The following is a 20,289-nucleotide window of genomic DNA, read 5'->3' on the forward strand; positions in this document are numbered from 1 at the left end:
GAAGTACTCAGCATGTCTGGTAGCATCTGTGAAGAGAGAAGCAGAGTTAACATTTCAGGTCAGTGACCTTTCACCAGAACTGGCAGAGGTTAGAAATGTAATAGGTTTTAAGCAAATAAAGTGGGGGTGGGGCAAGAGTTAACAAAAGGCAAGGTGTTGATAGGACAGAGTCACAGAGAATAACTGACCAGAAAGTCATGGAGCAAAGACAGACAGTATGTTAATGATTGATTAGAGATACAGCACTGAAACAGGCCCTTCGGCCCACCGAGTCTGTGCCGAACATCAACCACCCATTTATACTAATCCTACACTAATCCCATATTCCTACCAAACATCCCCACCTGTTCTTATATTTCCCTACCACCTACCTATATTAGTGACAATTTATAATGGCCAATTTACCTATCAACCTGCAAGTCTTTTGGCTTGTGGGAGGAAACCGGAGCACCCGGAGAAAACCCACGCAGACACAGGGAGAACTTGCAAACTCCACACAGGCAGTACCCGGAATCGAACCCGGGTCCCTGGAGCTGTGAGGCTGCGGTGCTAACCACTACGCCACTGTGCTGGTGTGCTGAAAGACAAAACGTTAGTTCAGAGAGGGTGTTAATTGACAGAAAAATGAACAGCCCTGGCTCAAAGTACAAACATGAAAAAACAGTGGTTAAAAAAATGATGAAACAAACTAAAATAAAATAAACAATTAAAGAAAAAATAACTAAAAATAAAAATGGGGGCCCGTCATGCTCTGAAATTATTGAGCTCAGTGTTTAGTGCAGCAGGGTGTAGTGTGCCTAATCGGTAAATGAGATGCTGTTCCTCGAGCTTGTGTTGATGTTCACTGGAACACTGCAGCAAGCCCAGGACAGAGATGTGGGCATGAGAGCAGGGGTGTGTTGAAATAGCAAGCAACAGGAAGCTTGGGGTCATGCTTTCAGACTGAGCGGAGGTGTTCCGCAAAGCAGCCACCCAATTTGCGTTTGGTCTCCCCAATGTAGAGGAGACTACGTCGTGAGCAGCGAATACAGTATACTAAATTGAAAGAAGTACAAGTAAATTGCTGCTTCGTCTGAAAGGAGTGTTTGGGGTCTTGGATAGTGAGGAGAGAGGAGGTAAAAGGGCAGGTATTACATCTCTTGCAATTGCATGGGAAGGTGCCATGGGAAGGGGACGAGGTGCTGGGGGTAATGGAGGAGTGGACCAGGGTGTTGCAGAGGGAACAATCACTTCGAAATGCTGACAGGGGAGGGGAAGATGCGTTTGGTAGTGGCATCACGCTGGATGAGGCAGAAATGGCAGATGATGATCCTTTGGATGTGGAGGCTGGTGGGGTGGAAAGTGAGAACAAGGGGAACGCTGTCGTGGTTCTGGGAGGGAGGGGAAGGGGTGAGGGTAGAGGTGCAGGAAATGGCCAGACACAGTTGAGGGCCCTGTCAACCACAGTGGGGGGGTGGGGGGGGTGAAATCCTCGGTTGAGGAAAAAGGAAAACATATCAGAATGGTGTAGTGGAAGGTTACAGCATCAGAGCAGATGCATCTGAGACAGAGAAACTGGGAGAATGGAATGAAGTCCTTACAGGAGGCAGGGTGTGAAGAAGTGTAGTCGAGGTAGCTCTGGGAGTCGGTGGGCTTATAATGAATATGAGTAGACAGCCTATCCCCAGAGATGGAGACAGAGAAGTCGAGGAAGCTATACTAGACCTAGTATTGTGCAATGAAATAGGATGAATTAATGACCTCATAGTGAAGGTCACCCTAGGCAGCAGTAATAAAATTCAATAATATGATTGAATTTTACATTCAGTTTAAGGGAGAGAAGAGTGGATCTAAGAATAGTATTTTAAACTTAAATAAGGGCAATTATGAGAGCATGAAAGCAGAGCTAGCTAAAGTGAACTGGCAAATTAGGTTAAGGGATAGATCAATAGAGATGCAATGGCAGACATTTAAGGGAATATTTCAGAATACACAAACTAGATACACTCCAACGAGAAAGAAAAATTCCAGGGGGAGGACCCACCATCCATAGTTAACTAAAAAAATTAAGATAGTATCAAACTAGATGCTGAAATGATGTTTCCCCTTGTGGGAGAGACTAGAACAAGGGGACACAGTTTAAAAATAAGGGGTCGCCCATTTAAGATGGAGACGAGAAATAGTTTCTCTCAGAGGGTTGTGAGTCTTTGTGTCAGGCAAGGCCCCCACCTGCCAAGACTGAGGCACACATTATTTCACCACATGAACATTAAACTTAAAATTGCAAGCCCCTGACTGGAAAGACATTTGCATAGGAACAGACAGTGTTGAAAAAAGGGGACCCAGTCGTTGCTTCCCCAATACATAGAAGAAGTGGTCAGACCAGTTTTAGTCACATGACTGACTGTTGGCATTTCTTTGAATTTGAACTTCCAACAGGAAAAGAAATCAGAAGGCTACTAGCTCCTGGACTGAGAACACCTCTCTCCCGTCTGCTCTCGTCTCATTCTCACCAGCTTCGGAAACCATTGAAGACACATGAACCCCAAGAAAGAAAAGTCTCCTACAGTGAATAAGGTTTAAGAAGAATACTGGGCCCCAACGACAAGTAAGAGCTGTCTACAATCAAGGACTCTACCCCGAGCTAGAAACACAGAAACAGTAACAAGAAACCCCCTTTAAAGACTACCTCAAACCTCTCCATTTTAATTTTTCTTCTTTTTTCTGTCCCTATTTGCATGCATGTATTGTGTGTGCATGCTAGTGTGAGCGTGTCGTACATCCTTTGGCGTTAACCGTATTAGAGTTTAAGTTTAAGGTTGAATAAATTTCACTTTTCCCCTCTACACCGAAGAAAGCCTGTTTATGCTCATTTCTTTGCCTTATAATTGGAAAGCTGTGAACAAAAGGGGGAGCTCAAAACAGTGTGTTTAAAATTAAACCCTGTTACAATAACAGCAGGTGAAGACAGTAAAAGACTCCTAGACACCTTTCTCACCTGGTCGTAGCACTTTGTGACTCTCTTCCCCAGAGAGTAATGGAGGCAGGGTCATTGCATATTTTTAAGGTAGAGGTAGATAAATTCTTTCCTAACTAGGGAGTCAAAGGGTATTGGGCTAGGAGGGAAAGCGGAGTTGAGGCCACAATCAGATCAGCCATGATCTTATTAAATGGCAGAGCAGGCATGAAGGGCTGAGTGGCCTACTCCTGCTCCTAATTTGTATGTTTGTAACTGAAAGAAAAAGCATATAATTGCGCCAAGATGGTTGGCAGGTCAGAAGATTGGACAGAATATAAAAACAGCAAAGAATGACTAAAAGATTAATGAGGAGGAAAAATTAGGGTACGAGAGAAAGTTAGCTAGAAATATAAAAACAGATAGTAAGATTTTCGATAGATATTTAAAAAGGAAAGGTTAACAAATTGAGCATTGGTCCTATAGAAAGCGAGTCTGGGGTAATAATAATGGAAAATAAGGAGATGGAAGATGAATTGAACAGGTATTTTGCATTGGTCTTCACTATAGAGGATACAAGTAACATCCCAGAGTAGCTGTAGATCAGGAAATGGAAGGGAGGGACAAATGCAAGAAAATTACAATCACCAGGGAAGCAGTACTCAGCAAATTGTTAGAGCTGTGGGCTGACAAGTCCTTGGGTCCTGATAGACATCATCCTAGGGTCTTAAAAGAAGTGGCTAATGAGATAGTTGATGCATTGGTTTTAAACTTCCCAAGTTCCCTAGATTTGGAGAAGGTTCCGATAGATTGGAAAATCACGAATGTAACTCCCTTATTCAAAAAGGGAGGGAGACAGAAAGCAGGAAACAACAGGCCAATTAGCTTAACATCTGTCTTAGGGGAAATGTTAGAAGCTATTATTAAAGACGGTATAGCATGCCACTTAGAAAAATTCAAGGTAATCAGGCAGATTCAACATGGTTTTGTGGAAGGGAAATCATGTTTAACCAATTTATTAGAGTTCTTTGAAGAAGTAACATGTGCAGTGGATAAAGGGGAGCCGGTGGATGTACTGTACTTAGATTTCCAGAAAGCATTTGATAAGGTGCCACATCAAAGGTTGTTGCAGTAACTAAAAGCTCATGGTGTAGGGGGTAACATTTTGCCATGGATAGAAGATTGTCTCGCTAACAGGAAACAGAGGTAGGTATAAATGGGTCATTTTCTGGTTGGCAAGATGTAATGAGTGGTGTGCCACAGGGATCAGTGCTGGAGCCTCAACTTTTTACAATTTATATAAATGACTTGGATGAAGTCCAAGGTGAAGTCCAAGATATTTGCTAAATTTGCTAATGACACAAAGATAGGTAGGAAAGTAACTTGTGAAGGTACATAAGGAGGCTACAAAGGGATATAGATAGGTTAAGTGAGTGGGCAAAGATCTGGCAAATGGAGTATAATATGGGAAAATGTGAAATTGTCCATTTTGGCAGGAAGAATTAAAAAAGCATATTATCTAAATGGTGAGAGATTGCAGAGCTCTGAGATGCAGAGGGATCTGGGTGTCCCAGTGCATGAATCACAAAAGGTTAGTATGCAGGTTCAGCAAGTAATTAGGAAACCTAATAGAATGTAATTGTTTATTGCGAGGGGAATTGAACACAAATGTAGGGAGGTTATGCTACAGTTACACAGGGCATAGGTGAGACCACATCTGGAGTACTGTGTACTGTATTGGTCTAGTTGTGCTATCAGTTCATCTGTTTTTTTTCAAATGCTACATGCATTCAGATGCAGAGCCTTTAGTTTTGTCCTTTTATTATTTTTGTAACCTCTAGCCTTATCTGCTGATTTACTCTTGGACTTGTATGCTCTGTCCCTGCCTGTCACAGTCTGTTTATCATTTCCCATATTAGTACCTTTCTCTCTTGCCTTGTCTCTACTCTGTGATTTACCACATCTTCCCAATCCTTCTGAGTTCCCTTTTCTTCACTCTTAACAACAGCTCCACAATGACAAGATTTAAATAGTGACAGTGGAAGGTTACAAAACAATATAGAGAGCAGTGCATTATACTGAGGTGAAGTCGATTCCTGGTTTGTTAAAGGGTTGATGGAACGTCAAGGCAGCTGTAGGACAGGGAAACAAGCTAATTTTGAGGTTGTAACCAAGAGTATCTGCGATAAGATGGTCTGCTAATGTATTCAGTTATATGGAATGATGAAAAGTGTCATATCTGCTTTTATTTCACGGCTGAAAATCCTGTCAAGTTACATTAATACCGTAGTGAGTAAATTTGATAGTTAACCCACAACAGTAAGAAAGAAATAAGAAAATGAGACTTGCATTTATGTAGTGCCTTTCACGACCACTGGACGTCTCAAAGTATCTTACAGCCAATGAAGTACTTTTTGAAGTGTAGTCACTGTTGTAATGCAGGAAACAAAATATAATGTTCTACTTATATACTGTATGAACATAAAAATGCAATGTAACTTCATTTATGCCCAGTTATATATGTCAGATTATTTGAACCCAACCCACTGTTCTGCAGGAAAGATTACTCATCATCCATTGATGAAATAGTCTGCTAACATTCACTGTTTGAGTTCACAAATAATGATTAGTCACTTGGCTGCCAGTGTCTTCACCCCAAAAAGGAGTCAACACTGTCAGGAGAGGTATGGGGGCAAAAGCTAGGCATAAGCAAATAAAATATTATTCCTTATGTTTGAAAGGCTTTGTGAGCTGCACACAAGCTGAAAATGTACAACTTGTCAGCCCAAGGAGACAGAAATTTCTCTTTGAATCCCAGCAAGCTAAGAATTAAACATTGAGGGGCATTGAAAAGTCACAGTGAAGCTACCATACTATTAGAACACTTACTGCGATGTAGTTAAGATTGCAAACAATAAACTATTCATCTATATGTTTCAAGGATAAACCATTATATTTATAGTATAAAATGCCAGAAGTTGCTATAAAACCATGTGCATTCTCAATAATATAATACTCAATAATGCTCTCTGATAAAATGAAACCGTCCTACCAGAATTGTACTGGGACAGACAAGTTCCTTTGTAGAAATGTTCCAATCAACTGCAAAATAAACACTTGTTACTTAAGGGGTAGTCTGTTTTAAAGTAGAACAAAATACATATACAAAAATTGAGATTACCTATGAATTCAGAGCGCTGGTAAGGTAGTGATTAGTACACTCTCCTTCGATTTTGGAACCTGGATTTGAGTCCAATAATGGATAACAATCTTCTTTGTTTTCTTGCTATATAGATCCATTGTGAAGGTAATCTGGGATTTTGCAACCCATTTTCCTGGTGTTTCCATGCTTGGAACAAAAGACAGCTCACAATTTGGCTGTCTCACCCAAGAGTGGTTCATCAGGATAATAAACGTAGGAGATGGAAAACCTCAAACTAAATTGAAGAGTTCTGCCACAGCTCATGATTCACAGGAGCAGAACTTCATGACATTACTTTGATGAGGTTTTCTATGCAAAATAGCTATGCATAAATTGTCTTTAATCAATGATTTTCAAGCATATAAGACAATAACAAAGAGTGACTGAAAGACATTGGTGGATGCAGTGTTCATCACTTTGGTAATGTTTATTGTTATTAGGCATTTCAGTTGAAAAGGTATCCCCTTTATAGAAGCAATATGAAGGTTACTGCAAACACATTAGAGACATTCTACCATGGATGTCCAGTAATGAAGAATTATAACACATTATTCAATAGAAAGAAAAACAGAAACTACAAAGAATTGTATGCATTTGTTGTGTTGGACGTATATTACATACAGATACTACAAGAAATCAAAGAGGCACAAACTGGGATACACAATTTCAGTCAATATGCAAAGACCTTGAGCGATGATGGTCTTTTCCCATGAGTGGGATTAAGTTCTGCGTTCCACTGTGTACTCTGTTCATACAATTGTCTAACAGCTTAGACACAAAACTAATTCTTTAACTTATTAAATCTCATGATAAGAACAATTAAGCCTTTAAGATTTGGTTAGCCAACTCACAGTACATGCCAAAGAAAAGAGGAGGTGGGGATTGGAAGGGACAGTCATCCTTGAGTTACTCTTACAGAGCTTCTTAGCATTGCTAAAGAGTATTGTCTGTGAACTTGGATGAATTCACCTACCAATCTTCAGAAAGTGCTTGGTCTGGGAAGACCATAAACTCACAGCAAAAAAAAAAGTCCAGGTTGCAGGCTTCTAAAATTAAACTCTACATGAAGTTAAACTGCTTTCGGAAGGCAAGAGGAAACAACTTAAAACATCAAATCTGTTACTTTGATACAATAAGAAACATATCAATGATGGAACATGGTTAATTTTGTCATGTTGCTAACATTTCTCATCATCTACACTTGCAGTATAAAAGTAAAACACATTGTGCCACAGAGCACCCAACAAGAATTAACGTAGCAACTCAGCATTAATATTTCAAATGTTTTACAGGATACCCAACAGAAGTCATTTAATAACTTAAAAGCAGGACTGTTGCCAAACATTTTCAAAAAAGAAACCAAATAATGATCTTTGTTTCCACATACGTTTGACAGATACAATATATTATCTCTCTTTCTCATTGTAAATGCAGATAACCTGATAAACCTAATAGAATATATAATACTTAAGTTCATAGATGACACCAAATTGGGGGGAGCATTGTAACAACTTGTAACGAGTGTTATGAATGATTAGGGGAAGATGGGAAGATAGATTGCAGTCGCTGTTCAATATGGAAACATGTAAAGTGGTGCATTTTGGATACAAGAATAGGAAAAGGAAGTGGACCTTAAATGCAAAGACCTTAAATGAATAGAGGAGCTGAGGGACCTTGGCGTGCAAATACACAGGTCATTAAAGGTGGCAACTCAGGTAGATACAACCATAAAAAAGACAAACAGAATCCTTGGTTTTAGAACCAGATGCACAGAATACAAAAGCAAGGAGGTGATGTTGAATTTGTACAAGATGTTAGTTAGGCCTCAGCTGGAGTGTTGTGTATACTTTAGAGAACCCTATTATAAGAAGCATTTGAAAAATATTGGAAAAGCGGTAGCATAGACTCATTAGGATGTTCCCAGAAATAAGGGTTTCTTTTCCCCACTAATACGAGGTTTGAAGGATGATCTGATAAAAACCCTCAAGATTATGAAGGGTTATTATAAGGTAAATATAATGGATTGCTTCCACTGCTTGGTGAAACAGTTGCAAGAAAGGCACAAATTTAAGATAATCACAAAAAGAAATAGAGACAGTTAGAAAAAAAATTCTTTACAGAGCAAGTGATTAGAATTCTCGTCTACATCCCGTTATTGAATTAGAGTCCGTAAATCTTTTTAAAAAAAGGAATGAGATGGTTGGTTGAAAGAGAGAAACATTAAAGGATATAAGGACTGAGCAGGAGAGTTGGATTAGATTAGGTGACTTGTGAAGAGAAACACCAAAACAGACTTCATGGGCCGAAGCTCCTGTGCTATGACATTCAAGTCATTCTATGCACTCTCACAAAATCCTAAACTTGAAACAAATTGCTACATTTTCAAAGTAATTTCAATTCCAATTATATTTTTTATATGGATGGCATTTGATGTAAATTTCTATTTTCTGAAAATTATTTCATCTCAAATACGAATTCCTTTATTAACAATGTAATTTACTAAAGAATGAGGAGGGGGATGGGTAGGAGGGGAGGGATTCTGCATCAGCCTCTTGGGATACTCTTTGACTTGTGCCACCCTTTAAAAGGACAAAGAAATTCTTCAAAATTGCCACATCATCCTTAATCAAAGAGAGTTGCAACCACTTCCTAATGTTTGGTATAAGGCTGTTACTCAGAGTCCTGTGAGCAAGTTTTATTTTGGTAGAAAGTTCCAATGCACTAAAATCATGAATGGGCTGTGCTCCTCTTGGCCCAGAGTCTACAGTGCGACTAGTCATGGCAGGGAAACTACATGAAGTGTCTCCTCAAAGCAGGCCTCAGGGTAGTAGTATTTGCACTAACCCTGATCACGAGTGCTATATCTAACCATATGTCTAATGGATGGCCGATGTCCAATTAGACTGCAGCAGGGATCAAAGATGTCCAAAATTGGACAATCTGTAAATAAGCATAAAGATAAAGGTTTGTAATATATAGGTGCGATGTTACCAGCTGACTATCACATCTAATAAGGTCCACTAGATATACTCAGGGACAAAACGTTGTTTCTGAAAACCTGTGGAAATATTTCACCATTTTGACTGAGTCAAACCTGTGGAAATATTTCTCAAATAAAAACAAAAAACACTGGAAATACTCAGCAGGTCTGACAGCATCTGTGGAGAGAGAAGCAGAGTTAACATTTCAGGTCAGTGACCTTTCATCAGAAATATTTCTCCACTTTGACTTAGTCAATCCAACATTAGGCTCCTGAAAATTGGACATGAGAATCTGAATCTGACAAAATGATGTCAGCAACTTTAGTTACTCCTCTCCTTTTAACATTTAGGATTATGTGGCAACTGGGGAGAACTAAATTCTTTGCAGACTGATGGGTTAGGTAAAGTTCTGAAAGGTTTTTTATCAACAACAACTGGAGTTGTGAGTGAGTTTATTAATTTAAACGTAGATGCAACTGTCAAATCACTACAGCTTTTTCTTTCTTAGTATTTTATTTTTTTCTTATGCTTACAGCTTGCAGACCCTTCCAGAGGGGCAACAGGTTGCAACAGATATACAAATCAGGAATACAGTTTTTAACAACATTTTAATGTGCATAAAAAATAAACCAAAGTTGTAGGTTATATTTCAGACTAAGCTCAGCCTAGTACTGTCAATTTTAATAATTAAACAGTAATGTTTCTTTACAGTTACCATATTTCCATTTCACGATGCACCCATTTTGGTAGGAAAATAATTAATGATTTTTTATGGCAAGCACCAACAATTAAAGGAACTTCTCAAAAGTCAGGTAAGGAGACTAAAAAAACAGAGGGACAGCAAAAGAAGAGAACAGGGAAAAAAAATCACAGGCAAATACACCAATGTTGATAAGAACATTTGTTCAGGAGTTTATTTTAACATGTTCTTTAGATATCATTTCTGGGTAAGGTGTCTTCATCACTTTAATTAGTCTTATCTGTGTGGCCCTGTCATATAATCACTGTTTCTGGGACCACTTCTTGTGGACGATCCACTACCTCCTTGACAGTTGCAGTTGGGGCAATGGTGATGGTGTGGAGGAGGCCGGTGATGGTGAACCGAAGACCCCGATGACATGGAAATAGCAGAAGCAGCAGCCATCATGGGCATGGAGAACCACGGATTGCAAAATGGCAACAAGCTAGCCAGGTGTGCTTGGGCAGCAGCTGCAGCAAGGTCAGGGTACATGCCTTGGAAACCTGGCATTCCCATCATAGGTCCAAAACCAGCAGCCATAGGGGGCATGAGATGGTACACTGAGGTAGCTGAAGTAGTGCTGCTGGTCTCCACAGCATGATTACCAGCCCGGATCAGGCCGCCATGTTGTGACGGATGAAATTGAGTCATTTGGTTTACTTTAGTGCTTTGTTCTGTAGCTATATGGTCGGCTGGTCTCACTGCTAGGGCAGGGGGAGCCGGATTGCCAGAACCATTTGCGTTCCCAGTATTGGTGACTCGTTGATTGCTGAGATTATTTTCAAATGCAAATTTTTGCTCATTTTCCCTCGTAGGTGACACTAAGTTGTTCTGCTGTACAGCTAATGTCTGTATTAGTTGTCTTGGGCCGCCTGGTGTCCCCCCACTGACAGGGAAGTCACTATTGGAATCCCCTTCTGTGCAGTTAAGATTAGGAATCGCACTTTTAATCCCAACTCTTCGCTTCATTCTGGGCAGCAGGTGAGGGTAATCTCTTCTGAAATTCAGGTTATGGTAAAACTGAAACTGAAATGAAAATACCATCATTTTATTAATCACCAAATGGATATAACTGACTTAACCTTTTCAACCCTGAATTCTTTTGGATGTACTGTAACTGGGGCATTTCTGCACCACAAAACTTTGCCTTGGCCTTAAGGGAGTTAAAGGACTGTGACTATTGATACTTCGATCATTTTTTAAGCACCTGTAATATATTGGGTTGCTAAATCTGGTTGGACATATTGCTGAAGAAGTCATCACATGACTTCCTGACTACAACCACCCCACACTCCTGCCATCGGTCAGCCAAACATCCATCCTCGTGGTGCACCACCTTTCCACACCAGTTGGAACACAAATCTCAAAATTTGCTGATGACACTAAACTTGGAGGTGAGGCGAACAGGGAGGATGATATGAACGGCCTGCAATAGGACATAGATAGGCTAGCAGAATGGGCAGACAAGTGGCAGATGGAATTTAATACTGACAAGTGTGAGGTGATGCATTTTGGCAGAAAGAATTTGGAGAGGCAATATATACTTAATGGTGCAGTTCCAAAGAGTGTGCAGGAACAGAGGGACCTGGGGCTGTATGTGCATAGATCTTTGAAGGTGACAGGGCATATTGAGAGCGTGGTTTGTAAAGCATATGGGATCTTGAGCTTCATGAATAGAAGTATTGAGTACAAAAGTATGGAAGTTACGTTGAAACTTTATAAAGCTCTGGTTAGGCCCCAACTGGAGTATTGTGTCCAGTTCTAGTCACCACAATTCAGGAAGGATGTGAGGGTCCTTGAGAGGGTGCGAGGAGATTTACCAGAACGTTTTCAGGGATGGAGGATTTTAGTCACAAGGTTAGATTGGAAAAGTTGGGTTTGTTCTCCTTAGAACAAAGAAGATTGAGGGGAGATTTAATGGAAGTGTACAAGATTATGACAGGCTTAGAAGAGTTAGACAAGGTAAAATGATTCCCATTAACAAATGGTACAAGGACTAGGGGATACATATTGAAAGTTTTGGGCACGAGATGCAAGGGGAATATGAGGAAGAACAGTTTTACGCAGCGGTAATGATCTGGAACTCACTGCCCACAAGGGTGGTGGAAGCAGAGATGATCAATGACTTCAAGAGGAAGTTGGATGACCACCTGAGAGAAATAGACTTGGGGATCAAGCCGGGGAGTAAGACTGACTGCATAGTTCCCTGGAGAGCCGGCATGAACTTGATGGGCCGAATGGCCTTCTTCTGTGCCATAAATGACTCTATGACTCTCTATGTCTCTATGAATAGATTCTTCATTATCCAATCGGATGATTCTTGACTGTCAGTCAAACAGTCCTTTGTCCCCCACGTCCAATATTTTTAGAACTAATAGAAGCAGGTGTTCAAAGAAGCTTTTTAAAAACACAATTTTTTAATTTGTATGTATTTTATTCCCAGGTTGCTCACAGCAGAGTCCTGAAGATCAGTCTTTAATTCCTGGAGACTGCAGGGCAATTTGGAGGTTTAGCAGCCCTAGGAATATACATTGTGGTGGTAATAATCTCTGCATAATTTTCAGTCAGCTTTTGCAATATTTACAGTGCTTTCCACAAGCAGCCCACCAAAGTTTTTCAGTAAAACAAAATTCCTGCTAGTTGCTTTTAAAGTTTCAATAATTGAGATCAAAATCTGATCAACTTCAAATCTGGGCTTTTCATTGTTAACAATTCATCTTTCTTTCCCTGTCATTGTTATGCAACCTGGATGGAGCAACTTTTTTGTTCATTTGTTTTGGGATATGAATGGCATTGCCAAGGCAGTACTTATTGCCCATCTCTGGGCATTAACAGTTGACCACATAGAGTGGGATTGGAGTCACATGCATTTCGGTCAGACCAAGGTAAGGGTACGCAGCAAGTCCCCTTCCCTGAATTACATTCGTGAACCATCTGGGTTTTTAAAACAATCCAACAGCTTTCACCATCATTATCTGTACATAATAAGGTGAAAAAACTCAAGTGAAAGAATGATACAAGGAGAAATAGTAAGCAATAAAAATGCTAAATGTAATCTTTCTTAAGTATTTTTATTGCTGGTATTTGCCTCAGGACAAGTACATGAAAAGCTCAAAAAAGGTTCCAGCAATTCACATTGTTTACCCAGTCTGTTCATGCCCACAATAAATCTGGAACCAAAACACAAGGAAAAACATTGAAGCTTATTGGACAAATCTGGTAATGACTGGGGAGTGCTGAATATTTGTCGCTCAAATCTGTTGCAATGTCACATCAAAATAATCCTGTGTTACATTTTTCTAACTCATGTGATAACATCAATTGGATCCGCCTGAGAGAAGTTTTTAAACAACTGGTGGATCTCCATTGGCATTGCCCACTAAAAGTCAGCATAAAGCAAATTCCCCTTGGGATGCTTTAGTGTTGCTACAGGTAAGGGTGATGAGAATCTGGAGCATATTATACTCCATCCAATGGTAGAATTATAAAGCTGAAGGCATGGATGTGTTTCACAAAGTGGCGATGCTCATATAGAGTGTATAACATACATAAAAATGTTATATATATTGTAGATATATGGTTTGCCTCATTTGGCCACAATATCAGATGCAGTTTTCAACTTTAGACTGCTACTGAAATGTATGGCATGCTGCTTCACAATGCAATGTCTCCAACATTTCTAACCACTCTAGCAGTAGTTCCTTCATTTTTTATTGTCTTTTTTTTCTGATTGTTTACCCCTCTGCTTCCTAAAGGGAGTGATTTACACTAGGGTACAATTCAGTAGGTGTCAAATGATCTCCATGACCTCACCTGTGGCCATTCATTCTCCATGTGTGAGTCTAGACAGTGAGCATTATGTGGTCATGGGGAACTTCGCCCAACAACAACACAGAAATCTACCAGCACCGCTCGCTTAATAGTGATCAGAAAAAGGGACCCAGGCTGAACCCCAAAGATGTTTTAGTCATTAGTGCCATCACCCTGGCTGAAAGCGACCATTACAGCACAGAAAAGGGATCGAACCTTAATCCTTCCTGGCTTTATGGCTCAGCACCACATTACATGAAGTATTTCCACACTGAGCAACAGGCAACATGTGTATTCTTTGTTTTTCAATGATAATGAATGCATTTGATATACAATTTGTAGCACATGGAGATCTTTCTTGTACACTGCTTAAGAACAGGGTGGATCCATTTTTACAAATCCATGAACAAACAGAATGCATTGGATATATTTATTCAACAATCTATCTGTTGTACATTATTTGGGTAGATCCACATGTTGGATTAATTGCATAGACATAAATCCCCAACACATGTTCTCCATGTAATAAGTTTGTTAATCACAGAGGTCCAGCCTCCAATTCATTCTGACATCATAGATAACATAATTAGCATAGCAACAGGGAATGACCTATTATGGCATCATCACCTTAGCAACCATATAAGTCACTCTTGTAGGTCAGCCTGGTAAAAATGAATAGAGGATGCAGGTCAGGAGGTTGTGCTGTACTGCATTTATTCCATGAGTGACTCCAACCTGGTCATAATCTACAAGCATTGTGATGGTCAAGGTTATATGTTAAATAAAATAGCTTAGACAGTCAGCTCTTGGCTTTTATTCCAAATATATACTATGAAAAACTTTAATTACCTTTATTGATTTTTGAGCACTTTGTAGGGGGAATGTGGTTGGTCAGATGATAGACTGGTTGGTCATGCAAGGAGAACATGCTAGGAACCAATTCTCTCAGTTATGCTGCCGTGACCTGGGGTTCCTCCAATCACATCTAACAGATCATTTTTAATAATCATAGGAAAATGCATAATTGCCTTAGAGATCTATACGTCTCCTATTGCATACTACTATTTCCTTTGCTATAGGATTAAAGAATGCACCAAAAACAAAACATTTATAAATGTTTTGGTATATGCTCACATCAGTTGACAGGGAGGGATTATAAGTGCAGTTTATTTTGGTTGGAACCATTATAACTATTACCTCGGAGGCAATAAACCACATTCCAATTAAGCAGTTTCAGAAAGGTTGAGAAACAGATGCCACAGACTGAGGTACCTCGTTTACCTTACTAATTGACTCGTTCCTTCTGTCCCCCTAATAAACTGTAATGTTTGAGAACAGAAGGCAGAGATTTGGGGTTTTGGAGGGGACAAGGGGGTGGATTTGATGTGCTCCCAATGCAATCGTAGCGACAACAATCGTTTGTTACTCTATACTTGCTTTTCTACCTTGGTCATTGAAACTGCTCCTTTTTCTTCTGCTATGAATTCAGAAAGAGAGGCAGATCGTTGAAAATCTTGGCGAATTTTGCTAAAACCATACAGATTCAGCTGCCGAATGAAACTTTTCATGCAGTCAGTTTCAAAAATCCTAGAGGGACCACGCCGCTCCAGCACCTCTTTCTTAAAGGACTCCTCATCTATAACTACACAGTTTCCACCATCGTCCCACCGGATGGATGCAAACTGATCGCTCTCAACGATTTTCCAGAGTTTTTTCGGGAAGGTAAGTGACATAAGGTCAGTGTCACCTACCTCCTCGTAGTAGACCAGCCTGGGTCTTTTTAAAACCGATTCCTCAGTGAGAGCTTGGAGAGCATTTTCTTCCAATATTGTCCTCAGTTCTGAGTCCCCTGCTGCTGTTTGATCACACGCTGGACCGGCTGCAGACCTTTCATGAGGCTTCTCCTGGGAAGACTGGGAAACTTCTTTTTGATCTGTGGAGCCTGAGTCCGCGGCTGTGGAATTTAATTCGCCTTCAGTGTCGCTGTCCTTTTCCACTTTTATGGTTTTCTGGAGTGCAGACATTTTTTTATAGGTTTTTTTTGTATGTTTTTGAAGGTGTTCCCTGCTTGTGCCAAGCAAAGTCACAAGGTAACGACGCTGATTTGCTTTTGATCTACACAGAGGCTGGCGCTGGACAGAATAAGTTGAGTGATGTGTTAGTTAAAAAACCTGGTGAGGAGTTCTAGATCGTCATAAAACAAACCGCCAACGCGCTCAGAGCCGTCACAATGCAGTTTGCCACAATCCACAGGCCGTCACAATAAGGAAAGCTTCACCCTGTCCCCCCTGGAGAAATGATGCAGCAACTAAAATCCTGCTTTAAACAGCAAGCCTGTTTCAGGAGTGACTGTGTGTGTATGAGAGAGAGAGTGTGTGTATGTGTGTGTTGCATTTACACACATTCAGCCCATGGTCACTCATGTTAAGATTTTGGCTTGTGACAGTAAGAAGCCCATTCAAATTCCCCAAATACCGTCTGGTGCATTTTTCAGAAATCCAGTTACCGGACCAAGGGAAACAAGAGAAATAGCTGGCGTAGTTAAAAGGGGGTGGGATTTTTTTCCTTGGACGGCTTTATATGCTTTGTGCAAACTTCTATTTACTAAATGTGCTGGTAACAGAACACCCAAACTGTACCAGTCCTTTTTTTCTATTCATTCATGGGATGTGGGTGTCGCTGGCCAGGCCAGGATTTATTGCCCATCCCTAATTGCCCTGTGAAGGTGGCGGTGAGCTGCCTTCTTGAACCGCTGCAGTCCATGTGGTGTAGACAGACTGTTCTCCAGCGGTTTAGTTTTGGTCCTCACCAATATTTGGACTCTAATTTCAATGGTGCCTTAACCAAACAGTTCACTGGAAATCTGCACGTGGTTATTTGACTGTATCAATGCATCTATTTCATAAAATGTTGATCACTTTAACAAATACAGACCCCTTGCACCATCATTTAGTTCTGTCTGTTCAGGAAGTGTTTGTTATTTTGCAACATACACTGGCCATTGCTTCTCTTTAGAACTCGGTCACATGATCATATTCTTCCATGGCATCACAATAGCATCCTGATCTTCAGTGATAACAACGTGAGCCCATCATTAGCTCTGCTTTAATGTCAGAGGCAGTTACACATTAATATACTGTAGATTTTACAGATGACTGTTACAAAGAGAACTTCGCACTTATGGTTTATAATATCATCTTCTTTCATTGGATCAGCCTGAGATCCCATTGTCTTTCCTGGCGCCTCCAGGTGTACATGAGAGATCTCATGGAATTGCTGGAAGAAGAGTTTGCCTGGAATTCTGGCCACCATGTCTCCTGAACCAGAAGCATCAAAACAGAGTAACTGATTGACTGTGCACCTGATTGTCTGGTACAGAATCTCTTCTGTATTTCTAAGGATGTTCATTGTGTTAAGCATTTTGAGATATTTTAACATGATAAGATACTAAATCCACATATTATCTGAACCGATAAAATAAGCAGGCAAGGAGCACAGCAGTGAGAAGCAGGCAGGGAGCAGAGCTGTGTGAAGAAGGCCAGGAGCGGGGTAGTGTGAAGCAGGCCGGGACTGGGGCAGTGTGAAGCAGGCCGGGAGCGGGGCAGTGTGAAGCAGGCCGGGAGCGGGGCAGTGTGAAGCAGGCCGGGAGCGGGGCAGTGTGAAGCAGGCCGGGAGTGGAGCAGTGTGAAGTAGGCCCGGAGTGGACCAGTGTGAAGTAGGCCCGGAGTGGAGCAGTGTGAAGCAGGCCCGGAGTGGAGCAGTGTGAAGCAGGCTGGGACTGGAGCAGTGAGAAGCAGACCGAGAGTGGGGCAGTGTGAAGCAGGCCGGGAGTGGGGCAGTGTGAAGCAGGCCGGGAGTGGGGCAGTGTGAAGCACGCTGGGACTGGAGCAGTGTGAAGCAGGTTGGGAGCAGAGCAGTGTGAAGCAGGTCGGAAGCGGAGAAGTGTGAAGCAGGTCGGGAGCAGAGAACTGTGAAGCAGGCCGGGAGCGGGGCAGTGTGAAGCAGGCCGGGAGTGGGGCAGTGTGAAGCAGGCCCGGAGTGGGGCAGTGTGAAGCAGGCCCGGAGTGGGGCAGTGTGAAGGAGGCTGGGACTGGAGCAGTGTGAAGCAGGTTGGGAGCAGAGCAGTGTGAAGCAGGTCGGGAGCAGAGCTGTGTGAAGCAGGCCGGGAGCAGAGCTGTGTGAAGCAGGCCGGGAGCGGGGCGGCGTGAAGCAGGCCGAGAGCAGAGCAGTGTGAAGTAGGCCGGGAGCGGGGCGGCGTGAAGCAGGCAGGGAGTGGGGCAGTGTGAAGCAGGCCGGGAGCGGAGCAGTGTGAAGAAGGCCAGGAGCGGGGTAGTGTGAAGCAGGCCGGGACTGGGGCAGTGTGAAGCAGGCCGGGAGCGGGGCAGTGTGAAGCAGGCCCGGAGTGGACCAGTGTGAAGTAGGCCCGGAGTGGAGCAGTGTGAAGTAGGCCCGGAGTGGAGCAGTGTGAAGCAGGCCCGGAGTGGAGCAGTGTGAAGCAGGCTGGGACTGGAGCAGTGAGAAGCAGACCGAGAGTGGGGCAATGTGAAGCAGGCCGGGAGTGGGGCAGTGTGAAGCACGCTGGGACTGGAGCAGTGTGAAGCAGGTTGGGAGCAGAGCAGTGTGAAGCAGGTCGGAAGCGGAGAAGTGTGAAGCAGGTCGGGAGCAGAGAAGTGTGAAGCAGGCTGGGAGCGGGGCAGTGTGAAGCAGGCCGGGAGCGGGGCAGTGTGAAGCAGGCCCGGAGTGGGGCAGTGTGAAGCAGGCCCGGAGTGGGGCAGTGTGAAGCAGGCTGGGACTGGAGCAGTGTGAAGCAGGTTGGGAGCAGAGCAGTGTGAAGCAGGTCGGGAGCAGAGCTGTGTGAAGCAGGCCGGGAGCAGAGCTGTGTGAAGCAGGCCGGGAGCGGGGCGGCGTGAAGCAGGCCGAGAGCAGAGCTATGTGAAGCAGGCCGGGAGCGGGGCGGCGTGAAGCAGGCAGGGAGTGGGGCAGTGTGAAGCAGGCCGGGAGCGGAGCAGTGTGAAGCAGGCAGGGAGTGGGGCAGTGTGAAGCCGGCCGGGAGCGGAGCAGTGTGAAGCAGGCAGGGAGTGGGGCAGTGTGATGCAGGCAGGAAGTGGGGCAGTGTGAAGCAGGCTGGGAGCGGAGCAGTGTAAAGCAAGCAGGGAGTTGGGCAGTGTGAAGCAGGCAGGGAGTGGGGCAGTGTGAAGCAGGCAGGGAGTGGGGCAGTGTGAAGCAGGTCGGGAGCGGAGCTGTGTCAAGCAGGCAGGGAGCGGGGCAGTGTGAAGCAGGCCGGGAGCGGAGCAGTGTGAAGCAGGCCGGGACTAGGGCAGTGTGAAGCAGGTCGGGAGCGAAGCAGTGTGAAGCAGGCCGGGACTGGGGCAGTGTGAAGCAGGCCGGGAGCGGAGCAGTGTGAAGCAGGCCGGGACTGGGGCAGTGTGAAGCAGGTCGGGAGCGGAACTGTGTGAAGCAGGCAGGGAGTGGGGCACTGTGAAGCAGGCAGCGAGTGGGGCAGGGTGAAGCAGGCCAGAACCGGAGCCGTGTAAAGCAGGCCGGGAGCGGAGCCATGTGAAGCAGGCCGGGAGTGGAGCGGATCAGTGTGAAGAAGGCTTGGAGCGGTGCAGTGTGATGCAGGCCGAGAGCTGGGCAGTGTAAAGCAGGCCGGGACTGGAGCAGTGTGAAGCTGGCCCGGAGCGGAGCAGTGTGAAGCAGGCCCGGAGCAGAGCAGCATGAAGCAGGACGGGAGCGGAGCAGCATGAAGCAGGCCGGGAGCGGGGCAGCGTGAAGCAGGCCGGGAGCGGGGCGGCGTGAAGCAGGCAGGGAGTGGGGCAGTGTGAAGCAGGCCCGGAGTGGAGCAGTGTAAAGCAGGCAGGGAGTGGGGCAGTGTGAAGCAGGCAGGGAGTGAGGCAGTGTGAAGCAGGCCCGGAGTGGAGCAGTGTAAAGCAGGCAGGGAGTGGGGCAGTGTGAAGCAGGCAGGGAGTGAGGCAGTGTGAAGCAGGCCGGGAGTGGGGCAGTGTGAAGCAGGCCGGGAGTGGAGCAGTGTGAAGCAGGCAGGGAGTGGGGCAGTGTGAAGCAGGCAGGGAGTGAGGCAGTGTGAAGCAGGCCGGGAGTGGGGCAGTGTGAAGCAGGCCGGGAGTGGAGCAGTGTGAAGCAGGCAGGGAGTGGGGCAGTGTGATGCAGGCAGGGAGCGGGGCAGTGTGAAGCAGGCCGGGAGCGGAGCAGTGTGAAGCAGGCAGGGAGTGGGGCAGTGTGAAGCAGGCAGGGAGCGGGGCAGTGTGAAGCAGGCAGGGAGCGGGGCAGTGTGAAGCAGGCAGGGAGCGGGGCAGTGTGAAGAAGGCAGGGAGTGGGGCAGTGTGAAGCAGGCCGGGAGTGGGGCAGTTTGAAGCAGGCCGAGAGTGGAGCAGTGTGAAGCAGTCAGGGAGTGGGACAGTGTGAAGCAGGCCGGGAGTGGAGCAGTGTGAAGCAGGCCGGGAGTGGGGCAGTGTGAAGTAGGCCAGGAGTGGGGCAGTGTGTAGCAGGCCAGGAGTGGGGCAGTGTGAAGTAGGCCGGGAGTGGGGCAGTGTGTAGCAGGCCGGGACTGGAGCAGTGTGAAGCAGGCCGGGACTGGAGCAGTGTGTAGCTGACTGGGAGTGGA

General features: G+C 44.1%; 1 protein-coding gene across 1 annotated transcript; it reads right to left on the minus strand.

Moving 5' to 3' along the window:
* Window positions 1-744: 744 nt before the first annotated feature.
* Window positions 745-15,740, minus strand: LOC137377396 (heat shock transcription factor, Y-linked-like). The gene is made up of 5 exons (XM_068046976.1): window positions 15,113-15,740; window positions 10,160-10,883; window positions 9,007-9,077; window positions 6,823-6,882; window positions 745-852 (listed from the first exon to the last, which is right to left on the minus strand). Exons 1-5 carry the CDS (start codon window positions 15,689-15,691, stop codon window positions 745-747), a joined length of 1,542 nt encoding a protein of 513 aa, XP_067903077.1. The 5' UTR covers window positions 15,692-15,740.
* Between the last annotated feature and the right edge of the window lie 4,549 nt (window positions 15,741-20,289).

This window comes from Heterodontus francisci, chromosome 15 (assembly GCF_036365525.1).
Source record: "Heterodontus francisci isolate sHetFra1 chromosome 15, sHetFra1.hap1, whole genome shotgun sequence".
Taxonomy (NCBI): Eukaryota; Metazoa; Chordata; class Chondrichthyes; order Heterodontiformes; family Heterodontidae; genus Heterodontus; species Heterodontus francisci.

Bases quoted from the DNA above. Each gene is read 5' to 3' on its own strand.
- LOC137377396 (XM_068046976.1), bottom strand. From the start codon at position 15,691: ATGTCTGCACTCCAGAAAACCATAAAAGTGGAAAAGGACAGCGACACT. The intron at 6,883-9,006 runs GTTAGATATAGC...TTGTATGAACAG, and splicing joins GGCCATCCATTAGACATATG to AGTACACAGTGGAACGCAGA. The intron at 853-6,822 runs GTCTTTGCATAT...GGCTTGCTGCAG, and splicing joins AAAGACCATCATCGCTCAAG to TGTTCCAGTGAACATCAACA.